The sequence below is a fragment of the Neomonachus schauinslandi genome, chromosome 14, assembly GCF_002201575.2.
Source record: "Neomonachus schauinslandi chromosome 14, ASM220157v2, whole genome shotgun sequence".
Taxonomy (NCBI): Eukaryota; Metazoa; Chordata; class Mammalia; order Carnivora; family Phocidae; genus Neomonachus; species Neomonachus schauinslandi.
This window is the reverse complement of record NC_058416.1, coordinates 87,356,288-87,377,366: the sequence shown is the minus strand read 5'-3', so window position 1 is coordinate 87,377,366 and position 21,079 is coordinate 87,356,288. Positions and strand designations below refer to the sequence as shown.

The following is a 21,079-nucleotide window of genomic DNA, read 5'->3' as shown; positions in this document are numbered from 1 at the left end:
TAGCAGTCACTCCCTGTTAGCATCTCCCGTCCCCTAGCCCCTGGCTAGCACAGTGTGCGGTGTTTGGTCTCTAGGATTTGCCTGTTCTGGATCCTTATGGATTTTTGAGAGAGGCTCATTCTTTTCCTTGTTAACTCATTGTCCATCAGGCCTTTTGTTCGTGGTCCTGAGCACATGAGGATGTGCTGGCATTTGCCTTGCTCGGTCAGTTGATGGAGAGGTTCGGCCTCATGTTTCTGGGTGTGAATTTCTCACACAGAGGGGCCTGAGTCAGCCCCTGTTCACACTCGCTGGCATCCATCCTGCAGAGCGGCTGCTGGGAGAGAAGGAGCAAAGCAGGTGTGTCTTCTCCCTTCCCGTGGATGATAAGGAGACCTGGCCGCAGGTGTGCACACCTCAGCATCTCTGACAGCTGCCGCATTGCCTGCAGAAGACAGTCCGGACTGCTTGGCTTGGCCATCAAGATGCCCCTCCCCCGCCCAAGTTCAGATCTGGCCTCGACTTACCTTTGTATCCTCAACTCCCATAATTTGCCTCCACGTACTGTCTGCTCCACGTGCACTGTGCATTTCCCCATCTCCCCGCCTTTGCTTCTGCCAAACCTTCCACCTGGAATGCCGTTCCCTGGCCTTCCCTGCCTGGCATAGTTTAACCATCTTCCCTTCCTTCCTGTGATCTCCCCCACCCGAATCAGCAGCTCCCACATGACCACTCCTGCCGGCACAGAGCTTGTCCCTTCCCAGTGCCTGGTGTCTCTTGGGCACTTGGTAAACATTTACAGACTGGATGAAGGAATTCTCTCTCTAGGTATTGTTGTTTGTATCTTGTCATCATTTGGGTGCTCTGCAGGCTGTGGCCCTGCTCCATCATCTGTGCATCGCCCTGGGCCTGGTACGACGCAGGCCTCTGGATGTGCCCGTGCTCTCCCTTGTCTGACGACCCCCTCTCCCCCCGCCCGCCTTCTAGATGCGCCCTTGTTTCTCTCCCACCCTCACTTCTACAACGCCGACCCGGTGCTGGCAGAGGCGGTGCTTGGCCTTCACCCCAACCAAGAGGAGCATTCCTTATTCCTGGACGTCCACCCGGTGAGCTCCTGCCTGTTAACCTGTGGGGGGTAGTGGGGCATTTCCCATTGGTGCCTCCTTGGCCCCCTTCTCTCTGCTCCCCTCTCCTGTCCCTGTCAGGCACTGACCTATTCCAGGGCGGGGGTGATAGGAAGCCTGGCTTTCCTTGGCATCAACAGCTTCTAGAGTAGCAAGTCATCAAAGGTCCCTACTTTGCCCTGACTCCATAGTTGAAGGAGTTCATAATCTCTTTACAAGGGAATCGTCTTTATTAAAGGACCATAAGACAGTAAATTAATTAGAATTATCAGTCTGCAAATTAGCCAGAGGAGCCCTCTGGCTGTACCAATGTATCATAAAGATCTTTAGGTCCCGACAAGAGCCTGTGATATCTTGCAAATAAATTGGGTTCTGGGGAATTTGTCCTCTGTGACATTCTGTCTGCAGGTGGCAAATAAGAAGGTGGCAGACCCATGCACATGGTCCTCCCGCGGGCCTGTCTTCACCTGGTTGTCTTATCTTTTCGTATCTCTGCCACTATAAAATGTGCCCATTTGGACTCGGTGGCCTTTGCTGTTGATTAAAAAATCCTACGGGTTTCTGTTGCCTGAGTGGACGCTCATGGTCTTGCCCGCAGGCCTTTTTCAGAGCTCTTCAACGTTCCACGTCGTTTTTCTGTGTACTCAGATTTTCTGAGCTCCTGACTCGACCCCACCGGCCCCTGGCACTCCACCATGCCCTCCTCTCTCTTTTCACTAAAAACCCAGGCTAGTTAAGTTGACGGTGACCTCACACACTTCACATCCAGCAGATATTGGTCGCACACACATTATGATGCCGGCATGAGCTCGATACTTTCACACGCGGTAACTCAGTACACACTCACAATGATCTGGGGGGTGAGCACTGCTACTCCCATTGTACAGATGGGGAAGCTGTGGTCCAGACAGGTCACATGATAAACTCGTAAATGGGATTGTTGACTACACAGAGGAAAGGTCCCTTCTGTCTTGTTCATTGCTTGGATTCCAGCATTTAGCCCAGAGACCCTAGCATCTCAGTAGGTATGAGCTTGATAAATGACCGAGAGTAAGTAAAGAACAAAGCTGAATTCAAACACGGGCTAAGATCTAGTTAATTTTAATGAGGTTGATACTAATTAATTAAATTGATAGCATTTAATATTAATATATTGTGTGTTCCACATTAAGTTCATTCTTTATCGCTAGAAGTGTTAAGGCTTTTCCATGTTGTCTTAACATTTTAACCAGTTTTTAAGAGTTTTTTGTTTTAAAGCTAACAGGGTTGTCCACCTTCTTCTTTTTTAGTTCATTTATTTATTTATTTATTAAAGATTTGTTTATTTATCTGAGAGAGAGTAGGGTGGGAGGGGCAGAGGGAAAGAATCTCCAGCAGACTCTCCACTGAGCAGGGTGCCCAGCGTGGGGATCCCACAACCCTGAGATCATGACCTGAGCCAAAATCAACACTCAACCGACTGAGCCACCCAGGCGCCCCTCGTTTGTTTTTTTTTACTGCCTCTCTCTCTCTCTGCTGCTTCTGGGGAATCTGGCAAGGACATGATCTCTGTTCTCATGGGGGACTTTCATTCGAGTGCACAGCTCTGCCCGCTGTCATGCTGAGGAACAAGTGGCCAAGATTGGGGGACCAGACAGATGTCAGCAGGTGTCTTGTAGTGGCCACAGTAGGAACTGGCTTCTACTTCTGTTGTTTCGGGTCAGCTGGAGGCACGCAGGGAAGGGAAGTGGCCTTTCGGTTTTTGGTTGCTGATTCGGGTACTTTTGGGGAGGAAGAGCTTGGGACCCGTTTGCTGCCTGGGCCGCGTTAGCCCCAAGAACAGAATACCTGTGGGGACTGCTTTCATGGTGGCTACTCTTGCGGCCCTAAAAGCAGGAAGGGTGTGGGAAAAGGAGTGTGCTCACAGGTCCATGTTTTTGTTCTGTGGGGTGCTGGGAACGGGTGGGGTTTTGCCCACGGAGAAGAGGCCTGACAGCCCTGGAGGAGCGGGCCAAGGAGGGAAGGAAATAAATTTCCTGGGGAAGGAAGTGGCCCGGGTGGAGACCCCAGACTAGAGAGGCTGTTCTAGAAAGCAGGGGTGGGGGTGGCAGGTTATGTCAGGGTCTCTGAGGCCACCCCCAAGTTTGATGATTTGCTAGGAGGACTCCCAGGGCTCCGCATATGATGGAAATCCCAGCTGGGATGGATTACAAAGGACACAAAGCACCATCCACAAAGGCAAGAGGCACAGGGGGTAAAGCTGAGGGGAGCCAGGCACAGGGCCTTCTCCCAGGGAGGCCACACAGGACACACTGAATTCCCCCAGCAATGAGCTTTGTCATCTCCCAGGGAAGCCCATTAGAGACTCAGCACCCTGGGTGTTCACTGGGGGCCGCTCACACCGGCACCCTCTGCCTGGTACCTACCAAACTTCCAGACTCCCCGCAGGAAAGCTGGTGGTCAGCATAAATCACGTTTGTACAAACAGTCCAGGCGCAGTGAGCCCTGCTTATCAGTTCGGGAGTCGAGGGGGGGCCCTCCCGAAATCCAGGTTCCCAGACGCCAGCCACCGGCCAGTCTGGCCCACAGGCCTCTCTGAGGGGGACAGCCTCGGGCCCGCTGTGTTATCACTTTCCACCCACGGGTGGACTCCCTCCCATCCCGCCGGCTTCTCGGGTTCAAGCTCTCCCCCATGTCAGGTGCCCGGCCTTTGCCCTGTCCCTCTGGGCAACCGGGGCCCGCAAGGCCTGCTTATCACGGAAGATAACGCCCTTTACCACTGATGTACGTGATAACCACACAAGCGTTGATGGCCCTGAGTGTGGCTGTCTTGCGTGCCTCGTTTTGCACTGCAGAAGCTCCGGGACATGGGGGGAACCAGCCCCTTTTGCAGATGAGGAAACAGGCCTCAGTGGAGAGACAGTGGCCGTGGCCCCCTGACCTCAAGCCCGGTTCCTTTCCGCTTCTGGAGCTCCCTCCCTGAGTTTGGTCATGCACGTGTGTCCCCTCTCCTGCCACTTACTTACTACTTAAAAAAAAAAAAAAAGGTGGTTTCTGCAACAAAGGAAGTTTCCTGTCACTACCTCATATTTGGAAATTAAAAAGTTCTCGAGAAAAAGAAAATTAAACACGAGGGAAAACTATCATTAGGTTTGAGACAGGAAAAGTGTGAGGAGAGTGACTTTTTTCCACATGCAAATCTATTTTGTTTAGCTTGGAGGATGGGGAAGGGATGATGAATACAGAATGTACTGTATCTGGGGACGCGTGGTGTTTGCCCAGAAGGGCTCAGAGCCCGTGGGGGGGAGCCCCCCGTGCCCACCCTCTGGGGCAGGACCAGGGGCTCCAGCAAGCCCAGGCCCCTCTCTGTGCTTCGTTCCCCAGGTCACCGGGATCCCCATGAACTGCTCCGTGAAATTGCAGCTGAGCCTCTATATCAAGGCTATCAAAGGCATCGGGTGAGTGGCTCTGGGAGCCGGGGCCCGGATCCCGGGGATGGGGGGACTGCAGTGACCTCCCCAGGGACCGGCAGGTGGGGAGGGAGATGGTCCTACTGGATGTGGAGTCTGTTCCCTGCCCCGGAATCCTGGTTTTGTCTCTCAACATCTGTCCCCCAAATTCGCCAGACTCTTCCATCCGAGCAGTTTCCCACTCGACAGAATATTGGAAAAAAAAAAAAAAAAATTAAATCCTGGCAAGCAAGGATTGGACCACGGAAACGTACCAAACAGCATTTTAAAGTGTGACTCCTCGCTTTATGGAAGACATTTTTTTTAAGCCCTGATTTTCTTGTTGTTGTTTGTTTTGAATAATGGCCTTATTGAGATGTAATTCATGTACCGGAAAACTCACCCTTTTAAAAGGTACGATTCGGTGATTTGTAGCGTATTTGCAGAGTTATGCAGCCATCACCCCCAAAGACACCGCGTCCCCGTTAGCAGTCACTCCCCATCCCCCTCCCCCAGCCCGTGGTGACCGCTCATCTATTTGCTGTCTCTGTGGATTTGCCTGTTCTGGACCCTTCCTATAAAGAGGATCGTGCATGGTGTGTGTGGCCTTTTGTGTCCAGCGTCTCTCACTCGGCATCATGTTTGCAAGGCTCACCCATGCTCTAGCAGATGTCACTGCTTCTTCTCTTTAGGGCCGAATCGTAGTCCATTGTGTGCACTGGGCAGGTTTTATTTATCCATTGATGGACATTTGGGTTTTTCTCGGTTTGGGCCATCCTTGAGTAATGCCGCCATGACCACGCATAGATTAGTGCATCTAATCTAGATTAGATATAGATCTAATCTAGATGTACAGCATAGATCTCTGTGTGGATGCATGCTTTCATTTCTTTGGGGTAGATACCTTGGAGCATAATTGCTGGCTCAGACAGCAAGTCCACGATTGGGCGTTGGAGGGACCACCGGACTGTTTTGTCCAGCAGCTGCCTCGTTGACCTTCCTGCCAGCGGTGTGGGAACGTTCCAGCCTCCACATCCTCACCAGCTCTTGTCAGAACGCGGTATCGTGATGGAGCTTGGCGAGAGGGTGCACTGATTTAGTCGTTAGGGTAGTGGCTGGGTTCTCGTTTTTTTTTTTTTTTTCTTCTTAGCATATTTGAAATAGTTTCATTAAAAAGAAAAAATTCCCCTAGGAAGAGTTCTGGGCTGCAGGAATGTCAGCATCTCTTTAGCTTTGTAACATGCCTTTCAGCCGGAAAGAACACGCTCCCTCCCTCGTTCCCACCCTGGCTTTTTATCTGTGCATTGGGAGACTGTCAGAGGGTTTGCTCTGAGAGGATCTGGGGGTGGTGAAACGGCCTGCTGCCCACCAGCCTCGGGCTCTGGGGCCCACGTCACTTCACGGGGGGGGGGCGGGGGGGGCGGGAGGTGACTAGGCAAAGCTGGGCAGGCCGGGTAGGGATGGGGGCCGAGGACCAGCCCCTGCCCCGCCCCGGGGAGCTCATGCCCGCTGTGGCCCCATCTGATGCGTTTTCAGATGCATTTTTCAAAATCTGGATTTTAACAGGGGCTCTCTTAATTTTCACTTGTTGGCAATGAATTTGAATTCTTGGCAAATGCTGCTCAAGCTAGCAGTACACTTGGACCGTTGGATTCTGCGTGGTGGTGACCCCGGACCTCTACCCTGACCTCTCTGGGCCTCTCTCCCCGTCTGTCCAGAACGGGACTTCGCAGCTGTCTGACCTCCCCTTCGGCTGGTGGCTTGTCCGGGGAACTTCCGTGCTCACAAGATAAAGGCAGTGGAGTTGCATGCTATTTGCATTTAATTTACATCCGTCCTTACAAACTCAGATAAAAGAGGCCAACGTGGACCTTCTATCGTATTCCTCTAGTGTTTTCTGTGTCTCTCCTCTGTAGGGAATGCTGGGTAAATTCGTTTCACTGCACCGAGAGATTGTTAGGACTGGTGACTGAGGGATTTTGGCTTTTTGTGCCGACTTTGGTTCTGTCCCCCTAGTGCGTTCCATTTCTCTGTCCAGCTGTGCCTTCTTTAAGCAGACCCAAGCCTCCCCCCACTTCCACAGATAGCTGCAGAATATTTTCATCCATTTGTTTGCTAGGATTTAACAGTGACAACAGTAACAGACCTGGAGCTTTTTCTATATGGTGGGTGTTCCTCCAAGCACCTTGCTCATGTTATTGCATTTAAAGCAGTAGAGCCCCATGAGGAGTGCCTGTGTAACCCCCACTTTATAGAGGAGACACAGAGAGGGTAGGTAGCGTGCCCGAGGTCACACAGTTAGCTAGTAAGGGGTCCCCAAGACCACTCTTAGGTTCCCTGCTTCAGTGGGAAGACTCACAGGACCCAGCACGTTGTTGTACTTGTGCTTTTATTACAGAGGGAGGATTCAAATAAAGTCAGCAAAGGAAAAGGTGCATGGGGTGAAGTCTGGGGGAGCCAGGCAGAAGCTTCCAGAGCCCTCTCCCCAGAGAGGCACACAGGATGCCCTTAATTCCTCCAGCAATGAGTTGTGACAATACGTGTGAAGTGTTTTCTACCAGGGAAGCCCGTTAGAGATTCAGCGCCAGCATGTTTATTGGGGGCCTGGTCACGTAGGCAGCCTCTGTCTGGCATGGACCCAGATTCCAGACTCTCCAAAGGAAAGCAGGAGGTGAGCATAAAATCTATTGTTAGTTAGCCGGGTGCATTGCCATCCCGAATAAATCTGGGGTTTTGTTTCTAAAGGGAACAGATGACTATCAGCCGGGTCACTGGCAGCCCCCACCTTATAGGAGATGTGAGTTTTTAATTCAGAAAGATATGATCGGATTGTCAGGTTGCTCCCCACCAGGAAATACCCATTACTCAAGCCTGCACCAATCCGGTTGTTACAACATCAAATCCCTCTTGACCCTGGAGCTTAGGATCACATGTCCAAAGCCGCCTTACATGAAACACCCAGACAAAAACTTCTCACTTGCTTTGTCTCGCTTCTTTCCAGACAAACGGGGAAGATCCAGCCCGTGGTCCTGCCGTTGGTGTGGTTCGAAGAGGTGAGGCTGCCTCGCGTTGCTCCTGGTGCCCTTGGGCGCCGTGTCTGGGACTCCGGGCAGCAGCCAGTGTGGGCTCTGGGGCCAGGGGGCTGTTTGTGGAGGGTGGGGGGCGGGCTGGTAGCTGGCATGTGGGATGTAGAGCAGTCTGTGAGGAGCTTCACAGGCCCAAGCACCTCCTATCAGTTATCCCCCTGCCTTGATAGGATCACTTGAGCTGAGGAAGGCAGAAGCCGCATGAAACTGTACAGCCCTGGCCCAGGGTGTAATTTTCTTTTTCTTTTTTTTTTAAAGATTTTATTTATCCATTTGAGAGAGAGAGAATGAGAGAGACCACATGAGAGGGGGGAGGGTCAGAGGGAGAAGCAGACTCCCCGCCAAGCAGGGAGCCCGATGCGGGACTCGATCCCGGGACTCCAGGATCATGACCTGAGCCGAAGGCAGCCGCTCAACCCAGTGAGCCACCCAGGCGCCCCCCAGGGTGTAATTTTCTAAACGCACTTGACCACTTCTCCGGAGAGAAGGGAAGTTGCTTCTCCGGGTGTCAGCTTTTCACTTGGACGTTCTTTTCGCCTGGCGTTTCGGGGTTCCTTCTGGCCAGGGCGTTTTCAATCACGCAGAGCTGACATCCGAACCGACAGCCGGCTCACGTCACAGTCTGGGCGGGTTGTGGGAGGCGGAGCTCCGCTCCTCGCGGTCATTCAGGGACACCCAGGCTCCTGCTGTCCCGTAGTCCCGCCCGCCCTCCTCCAGATCCTCAGAACCCTTCCCGTTCCAGGAATTGGGACCCATGTGGAGAGAATCCGGGGCAGGTGTCTATGGGCCAGGCAGGAAGTTGTAGCATACTGGGCCCACATCCCATTGGCCAGATGGGATCACGTGGCCTTGCCCAGCTGCAAGGGAGTCTGGGAAATGCAGTCCCGTCATGTGCCGCCCCCCCCCCACCCCCCGCAGGCTCCATCGCAAGCTCTGGCCTGTGGTCTTGAGATGAGGACGGGGTGAGGGACGGGGATGTGGCATGGGGCAGCATCCGAGCCCCAGGCCTGCCGAGTGTGGCGCCAGCCCATTCGTTTGTCGTTGTCCATCCGCAGAGCGGGGCGATGGAAGGTGAGCCCCTGCAGACCTTCTACACCCAGCTGGTGTTGATGCCCAGTGTGTTGCACTACGCCCAGTACGTCCTCCTCGCGCTGGGCTGCGTCCTGCTGCTCATCCCCATCATCCACCAGATCCGGAGCCAAGTAGGTGGTGGCCAGAGCGAGGCCTGGTCTGAACAGCCCATTGCTTGCCTGCTGGGGGAAGGTGGGGCATGGGGTCCCCTGGGCGTCCCTCCAGTCGCCTCCGCGGACACCCTCAGCCTGGAGCCCACCTTGGGCAGCGGTCCCGCGTCTCTGCCTGGGGCAGGGAGCTGTCACTGCGTGCTTATCTCTATTGTCTCTCACATTGCCACTCCTCTGCCGATCCTGGGTGGCCTGGGGACCCTCCCTGGGGGGGGGGGGGTGCTGCCTGTGGGCTTTGGGTAATGAGACGTGGTACTTGAATGGCTTGTTCATCAAGTCAGCACCTGCTGGGTGCCAGGCTCTATCAGGCGCAGCGCAGATAGCCGCGACCAAGACAGACACGTGCCCTGCTCTGGGGGACCGTGGCATTCTAGGTAGAGAGATGGATGAAAACCGAGTAGACAGAAAACGTAATTTTGCTGATGATAAAGATGATGGAAAACATGACAGACGAGGTTAGTGTTGTCCAGTAGAAATACGTGAGCCGTGGGTGTGATTTTAAATTTACATTTTCTAATAGCCACATTAAGTAAAAAAAAAAATTAATTTTAATCATATATTTTATTTCACCCAGATGGGTCCAAAATATGACCACATCAACATGTAATCAATATAAAAAATATAAATATAACTGTATTTTCCATTATTTTTTCATGTTAAGTCTTCGAAGTCCAGCGGGTATTTTATACTTACAGCAGGTCTTGATTCGGACTCACCCCATTTTAAAGGCTTAACAGCCATATGTGGTCCTGGACTGGACATCATAGCATTTAAGAGGGTTGGGGACACCTATGGAGACTCAGGAGAGGCTTCTCTGAAGAGGTAGGATTTAGGCTTCGAGGTGAATGCTGATGAGACACTCAGCACAGACTCATAGAAGGAGTGCTCCCGGAGAAGGAATGGCCAGTACAAAGGCCCCAAGGCAGGGATGGGCGAGGCATGTCGGAGGGCCCTTGGGCCCCCACGGTGCCTGATTTCTTGCTTCAGTGTCGGCAAACGGCTCTTCTGCTTTCTCCTCTTTCTTGGGGGCAGCTTGCGTGCCTGCTTGCTTGCTTGCTGGTGCAACGATAAACCTTCCCGGGCTCTTAACTTGTTTCAGCCCCTTAACCAGATTTGCCTTCCAAATTCCCCATCCTGTAGGGGGAAAGGTTTGCCCTGGTGAGAGGGTGCCAGGGCTCGTGAGCTCTCACCACTCCACCACTCTGGTGTTTGAGCTCCTGGTGATCGATGGGTGTAACCAGCCTGCTGGACTGAGTGGGATTGGCTCTCCAGGGAGCACAAGGGAACTCCCTATAGTTCTTTGACTGATTTATGCTGGGAGGGTGGAAGGGACTAGAAGCCAAGGCTCCCAGCCTGAGGAGCCCTCCTTGGGCGTTTCCACCGCCACAGGCAGGGGATCCTGGGGACTGGCTGGTGAGGGGCTGGCCCAGGGGAGGAGGCCAGGGCAGCCTCCGCATCTTCTGTCTCCTCTGTCTCTCTCCTGAGTGTCCATCAGGAGCAGGAGGGGGAAGGAGAGTGAGGAAACCCATGTGAAATGGCTGGCTAGGACCCCTTCCCTCCAGGCCTTACCCGCAGGTCAGTGTGCGGTCCCCAGACCCAACAAGGATGCCTGTTGCCACCGAGGACGCAGCTGAGACTCCCCCCGCCACAGGCGGCACTGGAGGCCACATGGTGGAAATTTATTCCGTGACATATTTTTTTTTTTTGCAGGGGGAGCTTAGCAGGTGTTAGGCCTCACATATTTTTGTGTTATTTGTTCTGGTTTAAGAAAAAAATCGTATGCTGATGAACTCAACATATTTTAATTTCCCAGAAATTTTTCTTCTTAAGTCATTCCTTTCAAATAGCAAGCCTTTTCAACAGAAACGTCTGTTTCTGGCCCATTTTAAAATGCCACCTGCTCGGCCCGCTGGTTCGTGGCCCAGCGTGCCTTGCCCACGGTGGCCCATCTCCCCACCTTGGTTCCCGTCCAAAGCCTAGACGTTCAAGTGGGCAGACCCTTTCCCGCGTGGCTCGTCTGGCGGACCGAGCGTGTTTCCCGAAGGCATTTCTGTCTGGTGAAGGGGCACCCACTCCCCAGATCTCCACATCTCCAGGTGTTAACGGTTGTTGGACTTACCACCCTGCTCTTTGCTTTCCAAAAATTGAAGAAGCGTGTCAACCTTTTGTCTTTGGCTGCAGCGTCAACTATAAATTAGCTTGGTTATCTTCTAGGAGAAATGCTATTTATTTTGGAGTAGTAGTAAAAAGGGCTCAAAGGATAAGGAGGCCATTCAGGCCTATTCTGAATCCCTGATGACATCAGCTCCCAAGGGGACTGTGCTGCAAGAAGCAAGACTGTAGGTGGGTACCAGGTAACGCGGCGCGCCCCCCCCTCCCCTCCCCGTCCCTTGAAACACCTTGGATCTTACGCATGTCTTCAGCCTGAACTTCACCGGGAGTGTCTAGAGACTGAAAATGCGTGCTTGTGTATTTTGGCATTTGGAGCTAATGGCGGTTTCTTTGGCCCCAGGCGTGGCAGGAGATGGAGGGCGATGGTGCCGTGTGGACTGCGGTCTTACTTGCCAGGTTGTCTTAGAAAAGCTAGGCTCAGGTTCGAGGCAGCTGCTTCTCATACCTCTGGTGCAGGAGACACCTCTGGGAAAGGTGGCTCCAAGTGCGGACCCCTGGACATCCTTCTGGACCCTCTGGAGTAGAATCATGGATGGAGCCCAGGAATCCGTATTTTAATGGACACCCCCAAGGGGATTCTAATGTAGATGATCCAGTGTTTGAGAAACAGGAGTCTAAATAAATCTGGGATGAGGGTGCCTGGGGGGCTCAGTCGGATGAGCGTCCAATTCTTGATTTTGGCTCAGGTCATGATCTCAGGGTCCTGAGATCGAGCCCCATGTCAGACTCTGTGCTGGGCATGGGGCCTGCTTAGGATTCTCTCTCTCCCTCTCCCTCTGCCCCTTTCCTCCCCCATTCCATCACCCATCCCCGCTCATGCGTGCTCTCTCTAAAAAAAACAAACCAAAACAAAACAAAAAAGCCCTGCAAACCCAAATTAAATAAATAAATCAATAAATCTGGGATGACTGACCAAGAAAAAGAGAATTTAAGCATCAACTGAGCACCAGCTGAATACCAGGATTCAGCCTGAGGGTAGGTTTGCCAGACAGAGCAAAGACACACAGATCAACAACCCCCTGCCCCCAAGAAACAACAACAAAAGGATGCCCAGTTAAGGTTGAATGTCAGGTAAACAATGAATAAATTTTAGGGTAGGTGTGTTCCGTGCAGTTACTGGGATGTGCGTATACTGAAAACTCAGTTATTTACCTGACATTCAGATTTAACTGGATGCCCCGATTTTATCTGGCAAACTACCTTCAGGAGAAGCAGGCTTGTGCCTGTGGGAGTTCACCTTCTTGGCCGGGGTCTGTTAGGTCTGAGGTCCTGGGAGAGCCTAAGTCCTGCTTGGGGATGCGGCTGGCGGAGCCCTGGGCCCTGGAGTTTGGGGTCGGGCAGGGGTGAGTCGCTCTACGGTTGTACCTCTGATAAATAGCTGTTACCTTGGTTTCTCAAAAATGTGCTGCCCCCTCGAGCTTCTGGGGCCGAGCCTGCTTGGGTTTAAGTAGGTTTCTCAAGAGCCACAGAGCGAGGGCGAGGCAGCAGCCCTGCTCTTTGGGGCTAGTTGGCTGCCTCCACTTTTCTTCGATTGCCAGGGCAGGAGGCAGAAATAAAATAGAAAATGCGAAGTCGTGGTCACGGGAGCTGCCAGCCCTGCCAGGAGGGAGGGACAGCTGTGTCCGCAGCCAGGCTCTGGGGGGGGACGGCTCCTCCTGCCAACTGGGGAGTAGGAGGGTGGGGTATGAGTGCATCACGGCTGAGCGTGCACGGGAGGCCCTCCTTGAGGACACAGTCCCCGGGCTCGGGAACAGGGTATCCTAGCTGGAGACTCGTCTCTCTTTCCTTCCGTGTCTCCCCAGAATCCCTCTGGGATCCCTTATTGTGTTCAGTTTGGCTTCACGGGCACCCCTGCCCCCTTCTAGCCACAATTCCCTTCTGTGGAAACTTGCTTGGCATTCTCAGGGAGCAGGGGTGGGGTCCTCAGGAATAGAGAAGGGCGTTATTCCCTTTTAGCACAGATAGGGGTGGTGGTTGGGAGGTCAGAGCCCTGGGCTGCCAGGGACACAGCCAGCATGTCATGCCACCCCCCCCCAATAAGACAAAAACAAAACTGGGGTCTCCTCTTTATTTTACCCACAGAATCCAACTTTCAAGTTACTAGGGAAGTTTTTGACTTAGAGATTCTACTGCCCTCCCTTCTGGAAGGCAGCTCAGCCTCCACACCAGATGACGCTGCCCCTTACCCCAGTCATGTGTGCTTGGGGAATGCAGTGTCCTGTAATGTCCTATAGGCTTTGGTTTGGGGGGCGGGCACCTGGGAAGTGACCAGTGGTCCTGGAGACCTAGAATCCCTACATGTTGGTCTCCAGCCTGTGCTGGAGCCTCAATGTGGGTCCCTGGGGGAGGCCCCACATCTTGCCTTGCATCTGGGCAGGGGAGTAGTCTTGAGGGGCTCTCTTGCTTGGGAGAAAGCAGGAAATGGGGCCTGCACTACCCCAGAAGAGTATTTTTGGGTCGATAAGAAAGACAGCCACTCTGTGCAGACCTGGCCAGCTCTAGGGCAGAGGGTTTGGCAAATGGAACATGACAGCCCATTTGCAGCCCCCTTGGCTAGGTGCCCTTGTGCAGTGAACATCTTGGACAACTGTACACAGAAGCCCTTCAGGGAAATGTTCCAGGACCTTTCCTACCTTCTCATTAATTTCTCTCCCATTCTAAGTCCTCATTCCTCAGCTAAACAAAAGTGGAAGGGGGACAGGAAGTGGAGGAATCTGGTTCATGTTCTGGTTCCTTGGGGATTTGTTACATGTGTCTTCCTTGGGATAGACCAGGGGTCTTTTCAGTCTGGGACTAGTTTCCCTTTTTACTTCTGAGCAAGTCTTTCTTAAGTTGTGGCTCTTAGGGTCACGTTGCTGAGGTTCTGGCCACCCCTAGGTGTCCCATGCTGCTTCTCTGTGGTGGTGTTCGGGGGGGTGCTGGTCTCACTCTGGCCTGGCCTCTCTGCACCCCCCCATTTCTGCCCCTGGCTTGAATGGGCTCAATCCTGGAAGCCTTAGACCTGTCTCAGAGGGATTGAGGCCAGAGTGCAACCCTTCCCTTCCCTCTGTGCTGCCTAGAGTGGGGGTTTTGATTCTCTTCACCATCTGGAGAAGCAAGCCCTTGGGGTTGCAAGCGGGCACCTTCAGGGGAAGGAAGGCAGAGTGCTCAGAGGGATGAAGAGCACCCCACCCCATCAGTCCTTATCATCCATCCTGTCTTTAACAGCTTGGTTGAGAAACTTAAAAAAAAAAAAAAAGTATAAGTAGGTAAATTACAGCATCTGCTATTCCCTGTCACCCAGACTCAACAACATTAATTTCGAACATTCTGTTCTGTTTCACCTTTTACCCCAGAGGCAGGTCATTGCCAGGAATTTGGTGTGTGGGCTTTCCCCCTCCAAGTCTGTATAAATATATCCAGGAACAATAGATGATTAAAACAATTCTCATGGGTCCTCAGCTGGCTTTTCCCCTCCACAGGTCCGGGTTTGTGAAAGCTGTCCAGGTTCAGTGCCATCTTGTGATACTATTTTAAAAATGCATTCTCCTGTCGGTGGACATTTAGGTGGTTTCCAGTTTTGGTGTTCACAGTATTGCAGATAAGGCCTGGGCTCCTTCTCACTGTATTCGGCAAGTCCCCTTGGGCCTCGGTTTTACCACCTCTGAAATGGGGTGAGGGCAGGGCAAGATGGCGTGTAATGAGAGAGGAGGCCCTCGTAATTGCATTTCAGGGGTCTGTACGTCACTCCAGCTTTTCCTCATCTCGAGTTTGGCTAATGGGTGTTGCTGATGTGGAGGGGGTTGTCTCTCGCTGGAGGAAGTGGGTGCAGGGCCAAGGGCGGGGCTGGGGACACGGGCGGTGCTCCCTGACAGGGCTCAGTGATCCAGCTCCTGTCTTCCTCCACAGGGTCCCGGAGATGCCACGAGCCAGCCCAGCGTGGCCACTCAGCCAGACCTGCTCCCCGGCCCCTACACCCCGCTTCTTCAGGACTCTCTCAGTGGACAGCCCACCGGTCCTGAAGTCTGAGCCCCCTAGCTGCCACACGCGTGACCACACACTGCACACCCCCCAGCATGTGTACATGCACGAGTCCACAGGCGTGTGCAGGCACACTCAGGGATGAGCTGCTGCTGAGGAGACTCAGGGAGAGCCTCATCAACAAGGACTGTCTGGAACCTTCTGTCCAAGTGACCCGCAGTGCTGTGGGCACTGGGTCCCCTCCCTTGAGTGAGCCTGGCCAGACCTGTTCAGCCAGGGGGACTGGGCTCCGGACACCACCTCCCCCCCAGCGCCCTCTCCACCAGTCATGAAATCCTGCAGTCCCTGATTGGTGGCTCGGTCATGTAGGACAGGCCTTTTACTCTGAGGGACCGGCTACTGTCCCAAAATCCAGCCCGGGAACACAGACTTCTTGTGCCAAAGCCGTGTGGGCAGGGGGCTGCCCCGTCCAGCCCAGACCCAGAGCTTTGGCCCTGTACGTCCATCTGGGCTGGGGGCGAGGCGCCTTCACATGGGCCTCAGCAAACAGTGTGAGCTCCAGATGCATCTCGAGCCTGCTCCAACAGTCTCCTCATTCCCCAAGCAGACGATGATCTCCCTGAAGTCTGCATGGGGACCAGGCTTGGGTGCCTGGGGCCCCTTTCCTCCAGCCTAAACTGACATCCTCCTGTATACTGAGCCGGCCGCTCCCTGGTGAGGGTGGTGGGAGGCTCCACCCCAGGCTGCCCACCAGGAGGGCCCTCAGCTTTTAGGTGCCGCAGCGGCAGAGGTGCGGAAGCCCAGCCCCATTGGTCTGGGGTCTGGTCCGGTCGGGTGGGAGACCCATCCACCCGTGACTCCCACTCTGGGGTAAGCCTCTGCCTCTTTTCTACTGCAAGAGAAGTGAAGTTTATCATCTTTTAAAAGTAATTCACTGTTGAAGTAATAAACCTTTTTTAAAAGTTAAGGCTCGAGTCTGTGACAGCCTGTTTGTGGGGGAGCGGGGGGCTTCCTGGGAAATTCTGGGCTCTTAGTCAATAGCTCCTTTCTGGTAACTGCCAGGAGCGGCTGGACCGCTGACTTGCCTTTCTATTGTTTTAAAATTTCAACCTTGTTTATATTTAACATTTTTTAAAAAAATATTTTATTTATTTATTTGAGAGAGAGAGAATGAGAGAGAGCACATGAGAGGGGGGAGGGTCAGAGGGAGAAGCAGACGCCCTGTCGAGCAGGGAGCCCAATGCAGGACTCGATCCAGGGACTCCAGGATCATGACCTGAGCCGAAGGCAGTCGCTTAACCACTGAACCACCCAGGCGCCCTATATTTAACATTTTATATAAATACTGCATGAATGCAGTTCTTGTTTAGAAAGAGTAGGACCCAAGGCTGCTTTGACCGGTATCCCAAGGTAGCTTGCCACTTTGGCATGAAGCCTGGCTAGGCTTTTTTTCTGTGCATTTATATACAAATCGAGGTGCCTGTAGGAAATGCTCAGTATATTGTTCTGGGCTTTTGCTTTTTCTTGTTAAGTAAGAAGCAGAAAAGAGCAGTGGTTAAGACAAGGTGTGGAAGCCAGATGGCCTGGGTTTGAATCTGAGCTCTGCCTCTTACCAATGTTGTGACTTCAGATGAGTCATTTGACAGCTCTGTGTCTCAACTTGTCTACTCTGTGGAGTGGAGAAAGTAATAGTACCCGCCTCTGTCGGAGAGTGGCATTGTGAGGATGCAGGGAGTTAGTACATGGAATGCTCTTAGAACACAGTTGGCACGTGGGAAGGGCTACATAAATTTGCCATCATTACATTCCCTATGACGATTTGTTATTCTTGTTTTTTTCCCACCGAAGCTGACCCTTCAGCTGTTCCTGTCTTGGACACTGTTCCCTGCTCCTCATTCTTGTAAACATCGAGCTACCTCATTCTTGTAAATGACAGCACAGTCTCCCAGGTACAGATGCTCACACAGTCCCTCTTGATGGTCATCTAAGCTGTTTCCAGTTTTCTCCTACTGCAAACACACAACATTCTGAAGGTCCGTCCTTCGTGGGATATCGAGCACCCGCGCTACCCCGGGCACCGCCCAAGGAGCTGGGGTGTGTCGTGGCCGCGCCACCCCGGCCGTGGGCTTTCTCTGGGCTAGGTGCAGAGGGGTAGCCGCCGTGTCCCTGGGCATGCCACTCCGGCCTTCCGCCACTCCGGGGTGGCCCCCAGCGGGGATCAGCAGAAGCCAGGGTCACGTAGGCACGGGGCAGAGCAGGCACCGAGCCTCCGCCCCACAGTGCTGTCAGGGCCCCACAAAAGCAGTAGCATGTCTTTGACAATCAGGAGAAACCCAAAACTTTAGGTCGAAAAGGCGTTTTTAAACCGCACGTGACCGTATTCATCTTTTAGGAGTGCTGTTGCAAAATGCAATTTTTTAAAAAATATTTTTTTTGTTTGGTTTTGGTTTAGTTTGGGGTTTTTTTTGCAATCTTAAATATTCTTAATGCTGGAAGGGACTTGGGGAGGTCGTCTGCAGCCCCGCCCCAGGCCACAGGGGCCCCTTCCGGCCGGAGGCGGCGTCCTTCACGCGACAAGTGCTGCGCGCCCCTTCGGGTCCAGAAGGACGTGCGTCCCCGTTCACTGTACGTCGGTGACGTCAGAAGTGTCGTGATGACGTAGGCGGCGCCCGGTGATGACGCAGAGGTGCTGCGCTGAGACGGAGAGGCCTGTGATGGCGCTGGGGGCGCCGTAATTGCGTCAAGGTGCTGTGAGAAGTCAGAGGCGGCGTGAAGACGTCAGAGGCGGCGTGATGACGCGAGCCTTGGGCCGGAAGCCTTGCCTTCTGACTTCCGTGCTGTGAGCGGTCGGCTCAGCGGGTGCAGACCCGGGGTTTGGGCTGCGGGGTCCTCGCCACCTCCGCCCTCCTCTGCGGCCCGCCCGCCCCGAGGCTTCCTGTGGAACCATCCACCTGTTCGCCCTGACGTGGACATCGAAAAGCTTTCATCTAATCTTTAGACCCCCAGGATGAACTTTCCCCCACACTGTGGTCATGGACGTTTGAAAATAAAACCATGTCAGGGGGCGCCTGGGGGCTCGGTCGGTGAAGCGTCTGCCTTCGGCTCAGGTCGTGATCCCAGGGTCCCGGGATCGAGCCCCACGTCGGGCTCCCTGCTCGGCGGGGAGTCTGCTTCTCCCTCTGCTCCCCGGCTCCTGCTCTGTCGCTATCTCTTTCTCTCTCTCAAATAAATAAAATTTTAAAAAATAAGATAAAACCACGTCATCACTCTTTAAGTGGCCCGATGGGACCTAAATATGATACCACCACTGAAAAAAAACCACACGAACAAGCTCTCCATTAGTTCACATCCCGTCTTGAATGTGTTATTTCCTTCTCCCTTAGAAGTTAAGCGAAATGTTACAGAATTGATGCCATTAAATATTATTAATCATTCTGCTGTACTTTGCAACACGAGTATCTATAGAAGGTCAAACGAGTGCTTTAATTTCTTCTTGTGACCACAAAGGTTAACGTTCTGTTGGTCTGGACTGCCATTCTCTGTAGGTACACAATTGACCGGCAACATCAATGTTTTCACATTTGTTATCTATCATATCACACAAAGAAGTAAAACTCTGTTGGAATGCATCTCCTTTTTTTATACTTTAGAAATTATATTTTATATTTTCTTAAATGTACAGAGTGGAATAGAAGTGTGTGTGTACAGTTCTAGGAATTGTAACACATACACATCCGAGTAACCACCACCAGCCAAGTTACAGAACAATATTATGTTCCCTCCAGATTTCCTCCTGCTTCTCCTTTGCAGGAAAACCTTCCCCTGAGGCCTAACCTCTGGCAACCAGATCGTTTTGCCTTTTTGAGAATGTCCTATGAAAGGAATCACATGGTATATGGACTTTTAACACTGCTTCTTGCCCTTGGCATCACGTCTTGAGATTCACGTAAGTCCTTGAGTGTGTCAACAGATTGTTTCTCACGAAACAAACCAGTTTCTCTTTCTTGCAGAGTAGAATGCCATTGAATGTGTACACCTCGGGTTTGTAGCCATCAGGAATTGCAAGACATTTAAAAGTGTTTCCAGTTTTGGGCGATTATGACTGATACCTAGGAGTGGGATTGGTGGGCCACATGGTAAGTCTGTGTTTAACCTTTTGAGGTACAGGTGGGAGTGTCCATAGAAGCTGTAGTATTCTGCAGTCCCACCAGCAAGGTATGAGGGCTTCCCGTGTTGTGCATGATGGCCAGCACCGTGGTATTTTAAAAAGTTTTAGTCATTTGTAGTGGAATCTCATGTTTGTTTGTTTTTTAAATTTTTATTTCTTTTAGTGAGAGGGAGAGAGAGAGCATGCACGAAAGTGGGGGGGGGGGCCGAGGCAGGGGGAGAGAGAATCCTCAAGCAGACTCCCCACTGAGCGCAGAGCCTGACACCGGCCGGATCCCATGACCTGAGCCGAAGTCAGATGCTTAACCGACTGAGCCACCCAGGCGCCCCTCATTGTGGTTTTTATTTGCCTGGAAATACATCTCCTAATGAGTTGAATGAGGCTTCCACTTCATCCCCAATTGATTCATGTATCCTTGAATGAGGAAACTTTGTACTAGGAAGAGACCAAATTTGTCATCATGTCCATTCTTATTTTCACAGATGTAAGATAGAAAAGGCTTGTTGACATAAATAAACAACAGGGAGTGAAAGGAACGTCCTGATAGCTGTGTCACTCAATTCTTACGCCCTTGAGTCACGTGCAAAAATCAGATGGCCATCTGTCATCAAAGAGTATTTTTGCTGATCTGTCAGCTGACAAGTCCATTTGACCTCTCTGCACGTTTGTAGAAGGCAGCAAAGTGGAAAGCACCCATTTGCATCAGGATTGCAAAAGGATTACTCAATCGTGAGATTAGTTCTGGAAACCAGTATTTGGGAGTGTCCTTCAGTGGGAACGGGACACGGGGACGCCTCACAAAGGGCTGGGAGAATGGTCTCCGCTGCCTGGGACTGCTCTTGGGTGGACCTGCTGGTGAAAAGCTCATGGGTCCACGCCTCCAAGACGGTTCCCTTAAAACCCCCATTTGTTCTCCTCCCAAAGCTGAACCCAGCATGCCCCAACTTGAGTTGGTAACCATTGAGGACTGTAGACTTCCCTGTACCTGAGCGTCAACACAGGCACTTCTTTTTTTTTAACTCTTGCATGTACCTCTACCTGCTCCTAAAAAGGAAAAAAAGGGGCAATTATCCGTAAAGCATTCGGCTGCGTGTGTATCTGTCCCAAAAGAACACGGGATGGAAGAAGTGAATTTGCCCTTCACGTGTCTCACCTTGTGAACATCTTGCTTCTGAATATTTGTGTAAGGTAAACCTTACAAGTTGATTCGTGTTTTGGTACAAACCTGGTCCCTACACACATCCAGTGACTTCATTCAGGGCTCCCCGCATTGGGAGGACCGGCTGTGTGGACACCTCAAGAGCCAATCTGTCAGACTTCGACAAGGCATGGGTCTAGGGAATTCTCAGGAGAGTCTTTGACTCTGAGACTTTCCCCCATCCTCTTACTTTACACCCTAACCCCCACCTACCACGTGCTTCTGTTAACTTAATATTTTTAAAAAAAATTTTGACTCATTTTTAAAAAAAAGAATCGTCTTTTGGAAAAAAAAGGCCGTTGTATCTCAACTTGTGGATCCAATGGGCAAGTGACATGTTTTCCAGTGTCCATTAAAACAAACACATAACTGTTAAAGTTTAAAGATGTTCATGTAGGTACCACTAGACCTGCCCTATTTGAGAACTTGGCACGGTTCCTTGTCGTCACCTGCACTCCCCCATCTTCCCACTCCGCTTGTGGAGTAAATATTAGCCCTGTACGAAAGGTTTCCCTCTGTCTCACTCAGTCCTGGCCACCATCAAAGGCTCAATTCCAGCCATGCCCTCTCCTTCAGGAAGGCTTCCTGATTACTTCTGCTCACACAGATTTCCCCCATCTTGGAATTCCCAGGACACTGTGTCTGTACCCTAGGTAATACTAGAATGTTCTGGAATACCAGGAGTCCTAACTCTAGTTGCTGTAGCCCCCGCACCCCGACAGG

At 52.1% G+C, this 21,079-nt stretch overlaps 1 protein-coding gene across 1 annotated transcript; it reads left to right on the top strand.

The window, feature by feature from the left end:
* Positions 1 to 1,005: 1,005 nt before the first annotated feature.
* SCARB1 (scavenger receptor class B member 1) lies at positions 1,006 to 15,957 on the top strand. Its single transcript, XM_044921105.1, has 6 exons — positions 1,006 to 1,085; positions 4,467 to 4,540; positions 7,533 to 7,584; positions 8,673 to 8,819; positions 11,073 to 11,201; positions 14,919 to 15,957. Exons 2-5 carry the CDS (start codon positions 4,482 to 4,484, stop codon positions 11,199 to 11,201), a joined length of 387 nt encoding a protein of 128 aa, XP_044777040.1. The 5' UTR covers positions 1,006 to 1,085; positions 4,467 to 4,481; the 3' UTR covers positions 14,919 to 15,957.
* Positions 15,958 to 21,079: the final 5,122 nt, after the last annotated feature.